Genomic DNA, 15431 nt, shown 5'->3' with positions numbered 1-15431 from the left:
GATCATGTCCCGCTTGGTAAGTTTCGGATTCGAATTTCGCAAAGAATCGAGTTTCTTAACGAACCTGGGGCTGATGTCGAGCTGGCGGTCCGTCAACCAATAAACAGATGGAATAGAAACCTTGAACACGAAATAAACGCTCCGCCCCCAAGGTATAACAACAAAACAACTAGGATGGAACTCGGTCTGTAATACCGCTTGATCCATTTGTACCTTGTCGTTTGCTTTACACCAAAATCGACTTGAGTCCCTGAAGAGTTGTCCCACTACCCAATGCTACCACAAAAATGAAACGAGCAATCAAATTCCACCGCCGAAGCACCGCCCTCCACTGCTGGCACACATTTCTATCCCTACCCCGCCAGGCTCCGGTATCGTGGCATCGTGCCCGGCTGCGTGAGGAACTGGTCGAGCGCCGTGCCGCTGTTACATCAATTTCACAATTGAGCGAGACGGCCGATGTTGTATTTACGATCAGTAGAGCGCGGTTTTACGGACACCACTTCCAAAGTCATATGCTTATTGCGGTGCCTGCAGGTGGGCTGCTGTATATGGTGGCCAAATTCAGCCTGCGGTGGGCTTTTTATCGCATCGTGGCATATGCGTGCGGTGCGAGGGGACGAAAATTAAAAGATGTTAGGGAGGTTTTCAACCCTAGGAAGACTGGCAAGGTCGACGAGGTTGCAGGACGACATGGGTTAGATCCGCGGATCTGCAGGATTTGGGCAAAGAGGGTGAAGGCTTTTTGGCCTTTGCTTCCTTGACGATAATCGAATGGAGCTTTTTGGTTCGGCATACGATCACGGAATGTCGTCGCTGCAATGCGTCGGCGCCGACGATTGACGTAATCGGGCGTTTAGAACCAAGCGAAATCCGATGGTATTCGTATTAAGCTGGTTTGCAGGTAGCTACTACAGGCCCCGAAAGTAGCTTTGATCCAGTCGTTAACAAATCAGCGTTGCTATTCACCCGTTTTCCAGACCTCAAGAGATGTATGGGCGGCCGGCGGCCTCCTGCACAGTGTCGAGGTGTGAGGTATAATTTTACTGTTCCCCGTTGTCGTTGATTACCTGCAGCCGGAGACTTTGCCCCGTTTTTACTGTGGCGGGTGGCTTCTGCATAAGTGCAGGAAACTAAGGAGGGGAAGTCCCTTCTGCAGTTAACAGCTTGATGTTATTGCACTATCCTTCCTGCTTATGCTTAATAACGTTAAGATAAAATCATTGCCATTTGCCTTACATGTTGCATATCACCTTGGGTAGGTGGCACATTTCGATCAAATGCTCTCCCTAGTTCCTTTAACCCTTAAACTTGCAAACCTAGGCTATTTTTTCATATCTCCCTTGTCCCTTCAACTCTTGAAACTTTTTGTTTTCTATCTCATCTTTTGCAACTTTCTCAATACGTATTTTGTGAATATTGGGCCGACTTGAAAATTGAATCCACCAACCCAGGATTTAAGTGGTTTGCGCCACCGCGCTCGGTCTAAATTGTGGCTGAAATGGCACCTTGTGACCAGATCCACAGCTTAGCTTGCGTCTCCGTAGCAGTGCTTACGTAGGCAGACCCAGGGCCCGATACAGGTTGCCTGTGCAACGAGCCCTGTTCGATCTGCTGCAAATACCCGTCTACCTAATTTTGTTTGCTGCAAACATCCTCCATTAATGACCGATATGGATGAAGAACTCAAGAAGCTCCGTGAACAGCTCGAAGAAGCCAAACGCCGAACCGAAGACGCCGAGAAACGCATCCGAGAAGAGCAGCGCCGACGCGAAGGGGCGGAAGACGCCGCCAGGGCATCGCAACCGCTGGCAATTGAACCCTATCTTGACGCATGCCACTCGCTCAGTCTTGCCATCCAAGTTCTGACCGACCGCTCTTTAACCACCCAAGGCGACACGACTGATCCTATTGGCCGTGTTTACCCATCACGAATTTCCAAATGGGACGAATTTGCAGCAAAACAAGAGGAAATATGGAATCTGCTTTCCGACCCTTCCTTTACCTCCCGTCCTACATTTCCATCTCGACACCAGGTGGATTACGTTCGCTCTTTAATAAGCCCGATTAGCAGCGAGCATGGATTACGGCATTTTGAGCGTGACACCGTTGAAAATGCAGTCCAAAAGCTGGTCGATGCAGTGTTCGAGAACGAACTGTTGCGACAGCGCCTCGGCCTGCATGGGACCGTAACGTTCGAAAGCCACACGAACCTCGGCGCGGCGGACGAAAGCTTATCCGAACCTCTCGAACAGATGACCGTCTCTGGGCCCAGCGTCGCAGGTGCGTCATCTGCAACGGCCAAAGTCCGGAAACCGCGTCGCACCGCGAAAAGCAAAGGAAAAGGCAACCGAGCGGACCAGTTCTGCATATACAGGACAACGAACGGAGCGAACACCCCGACAATGGCAATCGAGTACAAAGCGCCGCACAAACTAAGCCAGGACGAGGTGGTCACCGGCCTGGCATCCGCGATTGAGCCGAAGCGAGATGTGATTGGCCAAGATTGCGAAGGCTTCGTGCTTGCGTCGAAGGCGCTTACCGCCGCCGTGGTCACGCAGCTGTTCTCCTACATGATTGGCAAGGGTATAAAACACGGGTATGTTTGCACAGGACAAACTTTCGTTTTCCTCCATATTCCGGATGATCCCGCGACGGTCCTCTACCATGTCTGCGTCCCGAACTTGGACGTCTTCGACGATAACGTGAACAGACTCCACCGTACAGCCGTCGCGCAAGTATTCGCCTTCGTCCTGCAGGCTGTTCGTACTGCGCCGCCCCCACAATCGTGGCACGACGCGGCGGCTACGCTCGAAACATGGGCTGTCGAATACGAGGATGTGCTGGCCAAAATACCGTCTTCTGTCCGCAAGGATAAAGAACGGGCTTCTCCTTATATACCCCGCCGTTGGCAAGGCTTCAAGCGCTCGCCGATCCGCACCCGCGCGTTCTGCCGGCAGCTACCCACTCAGCCCTTGTCCGACGAAGATGAAGACGACAATGATTTCCTGCACTCCCCAACTCCGAAACGATCCTCCAATTCTCACAGGAATGGCACGCCAGGCTCTGGTGGACGCAGAGAAGGTCGTGGGGGATTGCGGGCGGGTAAATCACAAGGAATACAGGATATGTTTTACTGCAGCCATAAATGTCTTCTTGGGCTGAAATGTCGTAGACCTGTTGACAAAACCTGTCCGAACGCCAGTAGCCACGGGCAGAAACACATTGACAGGGCAGAATTTCTAAGTTTGCTTCAAGCACAGCTAGCCAAAGACCGTGGGCCTGACGCAGACTGTACGCCGTTATACCTGTCAGGGTTTGTTGGTTCGTTGTTTAAGGTCCGGCTATCGCTGCATGGCTACACACTTGTGGCCAAGGGTGTGGAAACTGCGAATCTTGAATTCCTGCAACATGAGGAAAAGGTTTATAACCGCCTTAGCGAGATTCAAGGGAGGCACGTTCCGGTATGCCTCGGATTGATGTCTCTGGTTCTCCCGCAATATTGCGACGGCGGTGTTTATAAGCACTTTTTACTCCTTAGTTGGGCTGGCAAACCTTTGTCGAGCAGTGACGGCCGTATCGATAAATTTGTCGTTACTGCTTCGATTTCCAAGGCAATTACCGCAATACACCGTCTTGGTGTCCTTCACGGCGATGCTGAGGCGCGCAACATTTTGGTAGATGGCCAGCACCCTATGGTTGTTGATTTTGAAAGAGCGACTATTCCGGACCGTGCGCCGCTGGGCTCGATCTCTGCCAACGCCAAGCTCAAAAGGAAACATGGGCCATCTCAGAAAAGGGGGAACGACGCGTTCGCAAAAGAGTTTGCCGCCATACAAAATGTTTTCAATTGACTTCCTTTTCCTAAGGAAGAGGCTGGATTTTTTCTTGGAGCTGAAAAAAGAGGAGGACCAAATCAAAGCGGCGCAGGAGCAGGAAAACAATGCACAAAAAATAACTTTCACTTTTCACGTTGGGTGCTTTTTCATTTCTTAATGCTGGCTTCAGAAAGCCACAATTGACAATGATACTTTATATATCCTTCCTTGACTTGGGCTTTATCTAATTTACACATTTCGCTTCACTTTCTGTAACCAGAAAAGCGGTGTGACAAAGTGGCAGCAGTTAAGAAAGCTGGGGCAGTGTCCGAAAAAAACACTTTAGCAAACCGCAGTGCGGTGTTTGCCGCCAGCTTATCATCTCACCTTGTTTTGTCGACATCGTTGCGATGTCAGCCGAGTGATGAAGGCGGCATACAACGCCAAAAGACCAGTATATTATTATTTATAAATAGGAAACTTGTCTTCCAATAAAGATTTCATTCGAAACCCTTCGTTTGCATTCATGTTTCACATGGGAAATTGAAAGGAAGGCCAGCAACATGTCTAGAAAATACCACGAACCCATACAATACAATGCCAAAAACTATCCCTACCGACGAGAAATTAATCACGAATATCTTCAAGATGTGGTAAAACAAGAAGTGAAATGGCAGTTTGCAAAGCTAGGATTTCCGAGATCAGCCCGGGTTCGAAGTAAAGAAACACCTTCCAAATCATACGATGAAGTGGTTAAAAGCAAAATCGACCTTCAAAACTATATTATCGACAGGCGCCCCGGCAACCGTCCAAACCATGAGGCAAAAGTCAGGTTTCGTTTGTCGAAGGAACAGCCCTCCGGGCATGGATTTGTGTGCAGGGAATGTGGCCGGGGCGTCGATAGTTTTGTTTCGCAGCATTAAAACATGACAAGATTTGACATTGTATTGTGGCGGAATTAAAAGAACGATATAGTAGGGTTTGTGTTACTAAACTGCGCTGTTAAATTAAACGCCGTTGTAGCTCAAATTCTTCAAATTACATACGCTTAGGGAAAAACTATTTCAACATTATTATTAAGGACAATTAATGGCATTGCCATTAACCATTATAAAGCTACGCTAAGAAAAGGCTGTGTTTAAATGTCCACCAAGCGAAATCAAGCATTTATTCGATCCATTTCCTTTTTCTCGGCTTTCCGTTTGTCGGGAGGGTATTCATTGCATTAATTACATAGCTCGATTCGAGCAAACGTTCGGGGATGGTTAAACTCGCCGGAGCAGACCGGCGTGCCAGATAGGTGCTCGGGAATTGGACCGAAGGACTAGTTTCCGGGGGACCAAAATTCGAGCATGGCAAAGGAAGTAAACTTGGGAGCAGGCGGGGAGGCCCCGCGGCATTTGCTGCCGAGGTTTGAGACGAATGGGCCAGGTTACTGTCTTCCACAAAGGCCTCCACAGAGGAGCAGTAACTCGGCAGCGGCGAAACAACTGGGGAACCGGATTTTGACAATGCAGAACAAAGTTGAGGAGATCCCACAAAAACCGAAGAGCAAGGTGTCGGAGTCGCAAAGCGCGGCTCTGGAGGGAGACTCGACACTATCCAGGACCGGGGTGCCAAAAACGCAAATCGAAGGATTGCTTTGTGTAAAAGAGCCGCTTTCTAGCGGCAACTCGGCTCGGACCATATCCGAGTTTGGCGCGGAAAATGCAGGGCTGCCAAATGCTGAAAATGAGGCAAAGTCGGACGACAAGCTACCGCCATGTTTATACTCTTCCTCGTTCGAAATTTGGGTTGGCGCAATTGTTATTTTCGCGTCTGGTTCCGCGTTCCAATTCGGCTGAAAGTTTTCGTCGGTGACGAAACACTTTGTCAAGCCGTCATACTCGATGTAAATGGCCACTTTCACTCCATCAAGTTCGAGCGCTGTGGCTTCTCGGAGCAGGTTTGAACTTCGGCTGTCGATCAAGTGGCTGATATTTGGTGGTGTCATTTTTCCAGTCGTTTCGTTCAGAAAATCGTGTTAAACGCAACGAGTTTTAGTGTCGTACACCAGGTCAGAGCAAATAATTTTATTTCACTATTGCACAGTTTATATAAATCCCCTGGCAAACGCGAACCTGATATTCGTTAATTGAAACAAAAATCGAAAATGCGAAAGCGCTTAAGCGGCGGCTAACTGATTGGAAGAAACTGTGCATCTCAACGTCGCCATCAAAATCAATATCAACATTAATATTAAGCGCCCAGTTTAAAAAGCGATGGGACAATGCTGCACATTGAAACTGTATACGCCACTACGCCACTACGCCATGCGCCGCTGCGCGCCACAGCGCCATACCCCCACCACGCCATCGTACTTCGTAATACCGTATATATTTGAGTGACTGCTAAAATCAGAACGCAATATGATAACGTTACAAGATACGGGAATTTGGGTGGTGGCTGCGTGAGTCCAGATTACTATCAGGCTTCACCTTTCGTCCTTTGGTTATGCAACAATGGACAGGCTACAAATGCAGCTTTGCAAATTGCCCTAGTGGCACCTCTTGAAGACACCCTCCAAGGCACGCTTATTCGGACTGTGCTCCTTCCAGTGCTAATGCAAGAGACGTGTCAAGCTACTTGTCAGAGCGCTCACAAAAGAATTTGACCATGATTTGCCTTTCAATCGGAGGATTCATGGAAGTTATTGCAAATTTCTTAGTCGCAATCCACTTTAGAGTAAATACTGGTCAAGAACTGCGTTGTACAAAAATGGCTGGTTAACTAAAGCATGAACAGCTGTTGCTGGCACATCCCGGTCTTCATATTCAAACCCTACCGCTACGGATTCGAAAACTGCATCCTACAACGTTAGTTGTTTTCCAAAACATCAGCAGCTGTAGATATATCTAATATAGCTTTTTTATATTATAATGGCCTTCAAGTTTCGGTGTTCCTGTGGGGCAGTGTTTGAAAGCCGTTGCAAATTGTACCTAGTATGCAAATTAACCTCGCTACAAAACGCCAAAAGGTACGAGTGCTAAATGCCTAACGGACCAGGGACGCATTTTTGCGCGGGTTTCGTTATAAAGTGTTGTGCATATTGCAATCTATACGGACCCCTCTCCATGCTCTTTCCATGCTCTTTCCATGCTCTTTCCATGCTCTTTCCATGCTCTTTCCATGCTCTTTCCATGCTTTCTCCATGCTTTTTCCATGCTTTCTCCATGCTTTCTCCATGCTTTCTCCATGCTTTCTCCATGCTTTCTCCATGCTTTCTCCATGCTTTCTCCATGCTTATGGCACCTTCAAATACTACTGTAGTAGGGGTAAAAATCCCTTCCTTGAGTATTTAGCACAATGTTGCGGGGCGTGTGTGCTCCCACTTTTATCCCTTTGCAAAAGCAAAGAATAAAGGAGAGAAAAAACAAAAAGAAAAGAAAAGAAGAAGAAGAAAAAACACATTTACTGTAGGTATTTGGAGCTCGCCGCGAACAGTTACTTTGGTCAAGGCCCACGCACACACGTACGGTAGTTCCGTAATATTGATAAAAATTAAATTGGCACTCTAGAACGGGGGCGGTAATTACGGCTGCTGCCACTAGCCCAGCGAGAAATCTACCAAGCCGTTGTGGCTACTGATTACATATGTTTCAGAAATAAATTCAAGAGAAAGCCAATAATATAAATCCTTCTATTAAACGGAATCAGATCTTAAAATGGGATCGATAAGAGTATCCGGGATGCTTGATGCTCTTATTTCCCCTTTGGTGGCCGCTGAATCTTCACCTCTACCAGCTTCGACAAACAATGCACCGTTGTCCCCACCATGATCCTCCGACAGATGACGTGTCCAATCATATCGGCAAGAAATACACACTTCGCGACCCAACTTCAGACACGTGGGACAAGAAAATTCTGACTTAAACAGCTCCCGATGTCTCCTAGTTAGATGCGCGGAGAAGGTGCGTCCAGGAGACGTTGTTAATCCGCAAAAAAGGCACAAGGCCTTCTTACCTTTATATTTTTCCAATCGGCCCTTATTAGCTCTCTTTACCTCTCGAGATTCTGACAGGTTTGGTTCGAAATGCTCAACTTCCCCCTTCGCCAGCTCTGAATTATCATTACTCCTTTTCCGCTTGCGACGAAAGCTAGTCCGGCTTGCACTTGGCATAGCCGGGGCGTTGTGCTCGCCATGGACTTTTGCGACGTGGTTGCTCCACTCGTCGGCATTATTTATTGTGCAATCCGGCTCCTCGTTAACAATATTGCATGCAGGGCAGCTGAAAGGTTCATTGAATTTTCCTTCTGCGTGGTGGATTTCTGTGTTGTGCCGTGTAAGAGCTTTCTTCGAATCGTATGTGCGCCCACATAAGCAACACATGTGTTTTAAATTATCCAGCCGGTCACGTGTGATTAGCGTCGTCGTCGTGGCGGCTTTCTTCGACGGGGGCCATCGTGGAGCATTGTGTTTGCCATGGAACGTGATGACATGGCGTTCCCAGTCTGCAGCACCGTTGATGACGCACTGATTTTTGCAGCTGGGGCAGTTGAAAGGCCGCTGGAATTGAGCTTGATGAATGTTGGTGTTGTGCCGCGTCAGGTTTCTCCGCTCTGTGAACGTGACTTTGCATAAGAGACAGGTCGACCCCGGCACCTGTGTGGGCTGTTGTGAGCCGACATCCTCGCCCAGTAGTGTTTCAATATCGCAATCTCTGCACTTGAGAAAGGCAACCAGTGAATTGCTAAAAACGTTGGACCCAACATTATCTTTGCTCAGAATCTGACCAATCTGTGTGGCTGGTACAATTGAGTCTTGGTGCCGGGCCTTCCGAGGGTTGATGTGTTCGGTTTGAAGATCGTCTGTTCCCTTGCCCTTTGCATTACGTCGATCGACTTTTTTCCAGAATTCATCTCTCCTCCTTTCCACTGCGCGGGCGCACAGGATGTCGATCGATTTGCTTATTTGCGACTGAACACGGTTGGCCTGCTTTTTAGCCTCTGGAGAGCAGTCATCTTTAAGATTGGCATACTCGTCACGGTAGGCGCGGATGCGAGAGTTCCTTTCAAAAGAATCGAGGTCTTCCTGGGTAGGGTATATTGGGGCATTCTCGTTCCATATGAAAGACGTGTTGCGCATAAGCTCCGACAGCTTCTCGGTTATGTCACCCCCAGCATGATTAGGGAACGCAATCGTTGACAGGTTATAGCCCAAGTCCCTAGGCTGGTAGTTTTTGTTGAACACAGAGGTGGAGTGTGAAAGTATAGTTTCGTTGGGCAGGTTTGAGAGCTTCTAGAATCCTAGTCAGCATGGTAATGAGGACGGGAGCAACCGCACTTACTATCGAGGCGGCCGCCTGCGCCTACTCGCATTGAGTACGGGCGCATTGGGTCACGACAGCCAGCCACATCAACCAAACGCTTCCAAAGCCTCAGCAGGGTGGCATAATCTATCTGGGTGATTTCCCGATCGAGCATTTCTTCCTTCCAGGGAAGTCTAACGTATTTGGCCTCCCTAGGCCGTTCTAAATCTTCCAGAGACGTTATCGAGTCACTGGCGGCGAAAGCATCATCTGCGATGACCTGCGATAGGAGGAGGGTTGAGAGGCAGACAAGTGGGTCGTTTGTAGAATACAGTGGGATTTTAACCCTGTCGTTAAGAATGTTAGCGCGTAGTAACGGCAGGTCCCCTGGAGCAAGAAGCAACAAAGAAGCACATGTTAAAAATGTTACTCACTTTTCATCTTGAGAAGTGCGAGCCTTCTTTTGAATCCGCTTGTTTTGTTGGATAGTAACATTGCAGCGAGGAGTCATCTCCTTCCTAGTTGACTGTGGATCTCGGACCAAGTCTACCTCAACTTGTTTGTATTTTAGTTTGACGGTAGTGCCGGGTCGGAACCCGCCCAGAGACATCAACAGGATTACTTTGTGGAGGTCGACTCGATTTTGGCGCCTGCAAGGAATGTGCTTCGCCTTCGTCCAGAGCGCCGTTAAAAGTACGATGATATCTGTGGAGGTTGCCGCGAACTTGACGAATGTTTGCTCCCGAACGAGATTGTAGGTCGCAGATAATTCTACGACAATCCACTGTCGTGGATTATATGGTTATAGGCGTTAAACACCAATGAGCTAAATTTTCTAGCCCCACGTTCATCCCTTTGGACTGATCAGCAAGTTCAACGTTGGGTTCAGATATGAATGATGTCACGGATGGTGTCAGATCAGACATCGTCTGAAGTATGTATTGGGCTATATCGATGGCAAGCTTTTCCCCAACAGAAAGTACTAGATACTGCTCCAATAATTAATTGTGGGAACCACAAACAGACTGTTTAAAACTGAACCTTCTGCCGGCGAGTTCAACAAGAAAGTGGGCGGTCTTTTTGAGATGGGCTAGTTTGGTCGCAGCCGGAGAATTACAGATAGAATTACTGGATGTGTACAAGGGAGAAAGCTATCTATGGTGCGCTTTCGCACTGACGAGTGCGGGCCAGCTATATAGACTGTGATTGTCACGTGCTCATGGCTTCGAGCCGGTGCGCCACCGGTATCAGCCTCAGGGGCTAACCCCTAACAGAAAGTAATAGGAAAGTTTTGGAAAGTCGCAATTATGGTGCGTTGATAATTCTACGAATCCTGGTCCATTTCGGGTAGAAAATTCGATCTCTGCTGATTCGGAGTTGGGAGGGAGCGGGTAGTGGGTTTAAACTGATCGCGTATGGTAACTAGGAGGACCGAATGGGAATAGGTTACCTAATACTTTGATTGCAACAAAACTGTAGAAAGCAGAGACAAAAGACAACCGTCAGGAAGAAGGAGCCGTGGTCACAGCGCCGTGTTCGACAAGAAGGCTGACGATCATAGGTGACAATGCCACTGGTAAACCGATCTCTTAAACCGCGATGTTTACCTTACCTTACGTATGCAGTAGTTTGGGTACCTGTTCGTGCAATTGCATTTTGGTGTGGAACTACCCAGCCGATGATTTTCTTAATGTAACATTCAATTATAAAAATGATTCTTAGGTGAAGAATGCTGTTATTTCGCTTGAAATGTTAAGATTGTACTTAAAGCAAGCTATACAAGCAGAATTTCCAGTGAGACAAGACCATTCTATTGCACCAAAAAAACCGTTCAAGTCGAAGAGACTCGACTTAAAATCCCCAAATCGAACCTTTAACGGCGGTTTGGGGCTCTTCTTCCTTATCAATTGAGGGCTGCCCCTGTGTCGACAAGAAGCCTAACCACCTCCAGGTGGCCGTTGTGTGAGGCAGCATACAACGACATTCGTCCCTTATTGCTGGAGATATTTACATCTGCCCCTTTGCCGACGAGGTATTCTAGCAAAGACCGATTGCCTCGTGAAGCTGCCGCTAATGTTGCAATACGCCGTAAACTATTAGCCTAGTTCACATCTGTTCCAAAATTTTCATCCAATGGTGGATTAAATCTGAAAATCCCAGGTAGCCAGCATAGAATAAACAGCTGGACATGATGATGTCGCCCTCATAGTGGATCATCTGGCCGTCGACCACTGTCTTATCGAAACGCTGTCTCCACCTTTCCCAATTGTCATCCATAGGGCAGAAAAAACCTTTCATTTGCTCCAGCACCTTGTCGTAATGAGGACCATCGCTTTTGACATGCTGATACCAAAAACTCGCAGCGTATTCTCGGAAGTTTCCTGGCATTACCTTTCCCTTGCATGTTTCCCCTGCGTCGTCCCAAATAAATGGGAACCTCAGATATCGCAGGCAGGTCTCGGCGATAAGGGAAATTCGTAGCTGGGGCGCATTTGGAGGCGTCCTAGGCATACAGCATTTTCAGACTGTTCAGGTGGCAGTGTAAAAATGGGGTGGTATGTTTTCGAATTGCATTTTCTTGCATGCAGGCCGCTTATGTGAATTACTGGAATGTTGGCAATGTCCGGTTTTAGCAATAAAGCGTCTTGCCAGCATTTTTGCTTTTGTGACCATCTGTTAAATTCCGAGCGATTGATTGTTCTGCTCCTCGTTGCAATTAGGAGCGAACCGCGGGGGGCCGCATCAGGTTAATTTCTTCCCGTAAGCTTGACGGTATCATCAACATATTGGAAGCCCTCTTCTACGGTCGTTTTAATAAGGTTAATTAGCGTACGTCGTCGCAAGGTGATGGATGGAATGGATGCGATATATTCTCCGCCCTACCGGCTGGCAAAATGTCAGGGATCGATCCACTATCCATTCCCACTTACAATCCATGGTTTTCTGGCTTTGCTGGGCCATCTAGATGGCTGATGTGCGATAGTCGTGGAAGTTTAGGCTGGGTTGGATCTTTTCGAGCAAGTCTTCCTGGAGGGGGCTCGTGCGCGACGCGCCAAGGGCGCGTGAATCTTGGCTTGAGATTTAATTGGTTATCAATCGCTGCCAAACCAAAATCTTCAAAGATTGTAGCCACGCTTCCCAATCATACCATGCTTTCTCCATGCTCTCTCCACGCCCTCCATGCCCTCCATGCCCTCCATGCCCTTCATGCCCTCCATGCCCCATAGCAAAGCTCCAGAATGATGATACTAATCCAAGCGATATTTCCTCATGTTTTCGTTGGCATTGTTGACGTGTCATAAATGAGCTAGGTCACTCCCTCCGTGCATGCCCTTAGCTTGCCATTACCTGAGGCTTTTTGTCAATACACAATCCAGCATATTCGCATGGAGGCCATTGCCGCCTACCCGAAAGCCATAATTCGGGAACCATGCACGGGTAAGCATTTCGGCGTTTAAAGCCATGGATTCAATACCAATAATCAAAGTGCTGCCATGAATAGACCGCTGGGGCGATTGGAGCACACCTGCCTGGTGTGTACTTCCAATTTCGTGAAGGTTGTGTGGGTCTAGCTGAAGGAAAACGTCAACGAGACGGCGGGCGCAGGCTTGGCGGGAGCAAAGGGGAACGAAGGCGTCCGTTTTTGGACGCCCCAGCTTCCGTTTCTGGACGCCTCGGATCCCAAAATCCAGGGTTTTTCTCCTCGTACCGATTTAGTGAGGGCAGTCTTGACTGCGAGAGAGCGATGGGAGCCGTTCGACCCCCACCCCCAGCCAATAGATGCCCACCATTTCGCGCCCCGCCCCACCCCTGTCCAGAATCCATGAATAAATGCTCCTGGCCGCCACCGGTTCCTCGCCGTCGTAAGAACAGTTGCCCGTTTTCTGGCCATGCGCGATCATGGCCATAAGACGCTCGATATTCTCCAGAGAAAGGGAGGGGGGCCTGCGTCTCGCCGCCCTTTTTCTGAGGATGGCGAGAGCCCGTCACCCTCCTCTCTTCTCGTTCGCAGCCCATTACCGATTGTTTTGCTTCCATCAGCCATCAGCCATCAGCCAGCAGTGCAATGGAGATTCAATGCGCGGATTTTCCCATCATAACGACGCGGCCTGTCCAGTCCTATAAGGACTCGCAACTCGGGGAACGGGTCGCGCAGTTTGCTTCGAAATATGCCTCGGCTTTGACCTCAAATAAGCCGTTGCGGGAAAAGCCACGCGCGGATTGTGACAAGTATCGCGATTCACAGGAGTAGTAGTAGTAGTAGTAGTAGTATTAGTTAACGCCGGGCTCGGCCCGGCTTGTTAGCCGGCCGTTAGCAACCTCCCGAGGGGTATCTCGGCGCGCGTTCTATCTTCTTTATTTACACAGGGGGAAAACAAGGAGGGCAGAGGCGGATCGTGCCTGACCGGGTTCGGGCCCGGTCCTGCTTAGGGGGTTAGTTCACTGACGCGACCCCGTGCCTAAGGTGCACGGAGGGTTCGTCTGACGGCTTGTGCCGTGAAGTGTGGGTGAAAAGGCAGTAAGTCTATTCCTCGTCAGAGTTCGAGTCGTTTACGATCGGTGTCCCTAGGCGTAAAGTGCGTTCGTGGCGCGCGGGGCGCTGGCGGGCCGCTCTGGGGCGGGCGCTGAAGTAGTTGGTGGCTATCGAAAACGCCTCAAAGCTTTTCGGTTGCCCGAAGCTTGTCTGGAAGAATTTCCAGCGTTGGGCGCGATTTGGCGGCCCGGCCGGCCGGTCGTTATTAGGCCACGGCCAGTTTCTCCACACCGCCCGCGAATAGCGGCAGTGCACCGGGTGCTCAGGGGAGGTCCGCTTCCAGCACCAGGCACACGAGGTGTTTGCATCCTGGTGGTTGAAACGGTCATGGTAGGCCTTGAAATCGCCGTGGCCGGTCCTCATGGCCAAATAATGGCCCAGTAGGGGTCTTGGCAAACGCAGTTCCTCGGGCTCCTTTCTCGGTGTGTATTGGAATTTCCATTCCCTATATGCGGGGGACCGTTCACAGAGTTCTTTACGCCACCAGTCCTTCTCTATATTGGAAAGAATGGCTCTGAGGACCGTGCCGGCACCGCTATACGTGGTTTGCTGAGCCCTCGGGTCTGGGTCCGGCGGTCCGGCGGAGCCGGCCTTGGCCAGCTCGTCAGCCCGGTCGTTTCCCGGGATTCCCTGGTGCCCAGGGCACCAACGGACCCGAACCTCGGTACCTTGTTTTCGGAGTAGATCGACAAGGTTATGGAACTCCAGAAAGGCCCATTGGGACGAACGCGGCGCGTCGCCTCTAAGACCCCAAATAACCGAGGTGCTGTCCACACAAATCCAGATCCGGGCGCCTGGCTGGGCCTTGGCTGCCGCCTGTAGCCCTTTTAGGGCGCCAATCGCCTCGGCGTCGAAAACGTGGCTTTCCGGCGTAATAGATGCGGAGCCTGCGGCAAATTCCAGGCCCGCCCTAAAAGCGGCCCATCCGTACCCTATTTGGACGCAGTTGTTTTCGTGTTTTTCCGAACCATCCGTATATACCACGATATCGTCAGGTGATACCATGTCCAGCCATTTGATAAAGCGGCGGGCCGCTTCCTCTTTCGGGACTCCTCCGGTGGGGTCAGTGCGAGAATCCGGGGCATTGCGAGGTGCGCGCAACTCTAGTCTCCGGATCCGCGGGAGAAGTTGTGCAGCCGTTTGCAGGGTCGTGGCCGAATGGCCCGAGTTGCGGGCACGAGGTGTTTCACGCAGGCGGCTGACAAGGGGGTGCCCCTTGTCCGCGAGCCTTAGTCGGGCGCCGTATTTCAGGCGGGTGTAGGCCAGCGCGACGCGGGCCGAGGGTAGTCCTGCGTCCCTGAGAACAGTGGACGAGGGGGTGGTTTTATACGCCGGGAGGATTGCCCGTGCCGCTAAAACCAGCGGTTTGTTCAATGCTTTGAGAAGTCCTCTTTGTTTGTGCGCTGGGTTGTACCATGCCTCGGCTGCGTAGGTGGCCGAGGAACCCACGCATGCCACCGCTGCCTTGCGAAGTGCAGCCGCAGGCGGTCCGTATCTTACTGCCCCAAAGCTCTTGAGGTGGGCAGCGACCCCCATTGCTTTGGCAGCCCTTTCGGCCACGTGGCGGCGCCCGTCTAGCCGTCGGCTGAACCAAAAACCAAGCCAACGCATGCCCGGGTAGCGCTCGGCCCCGGAGGCGCTTTGTCCGCGTCGACCGCCCGGTAGTTGGACCGGGGTAACCGTTCTACCATTAATCCGGATTTCCGGGTTGCGACCGTGCCTTTTCTTAGTGATATGGATTACCTCTGTCTTTTCCGCTGCAAAATGGATCTTCTCTTCCGCCGCAATTTC

General features: G+C 50.1%; 4 protein-coding genes across 4 annotated transcripts; 2 read left to right on the top strand and 2 right to left on the bottom strand.

The window, feature by feature from the left end:
• Positions 1-287: 287 nt before the first annotated feature.
• MGG_14838 (uncharacterized protein) lies at positions 288-764 on the top strand (the record flags this gene model as incomplete). The annotated part of the gene is made up of 1 exon (XM_003717330.1): positions 288-764. One exon carries the CDS (start codon positions 288-290, stop codon positions 762-764), a length of 477 nt encoding a protein of 158 aa, XP_003717378.1.
• Positions 765-1673: 909 nt separating this feature from the next.
• MGG_14404 (uncharacterized protein) lies at positions 1674-3854 on the top strand (the record flags this gene model as incomplete). The annotated part of the gene is made up of 1 exon (XM_003717329.1): positions 1674-3854. The coding sequence occupies one exon, from the start codon at positions 1674-1676 to the stop codon at positions 3852-3854; it is 2181 nt and encodes a 726-aa protein (XP_003717377.1).
• A 1396-nt stretch (positions 3855-5250) lies between these two features.
• Positions 5251-5811, bottom strand: MGG_17213 (uncharacterized protein; the record flags this gene model as incomplete). Its single annotated transcript, XM_003717328.1, has 1 exon — positions 5251-5811. The coding sequence occupies one exon, from the start codon at positions 5809-5811 to the stop codon at positions 5251-5253; it is 561 nt and encodes a 186-aa protein (XP_003717376.1).
• A 2408-nt stretch (positions 5812-8219) lies between these two features.
• Positions 8220-9617, bottom strand: MGG_14839 (uncharacterized protein; the record flags this gene model as incomplete). The annotated part of the gene is made up of 4 exons (XM_003717327.1): positions 8220-8375; positions 8461-9096; positions 9171-9453; positions 9541-9617. The coding sequence occupies 4 exons, from the start codon at positions 9615-9617 to the stop codon at positions 8220-8222; spliced, it is 1152 nt and encodes a 383-aa protein (XP_003717375.1).
• Positions 9618-15431: the final 5814 nt, after the last annotated feature.

The sequence above is a fragment of the Pyricularia oryzae genome, chromosome 4, assembly GCF_000002495.2.
Source record: "Pyricularia oryzae 70-15 chromosome 4, whole genome shotgun sequence".
Classification (NCBI taxonomy): domain Eukaryota; kingdom Fungi; phylum Ascomycota; class Sordariomycetes; order Magnaporthales; family Pyriculariaceae; genus Pyricularia; species Pyricularia oryzae.
Note: the sequence above shows the minus strand (reverse complement) of the source record. Positions and strands in the feature narration are given on the sequence as shown.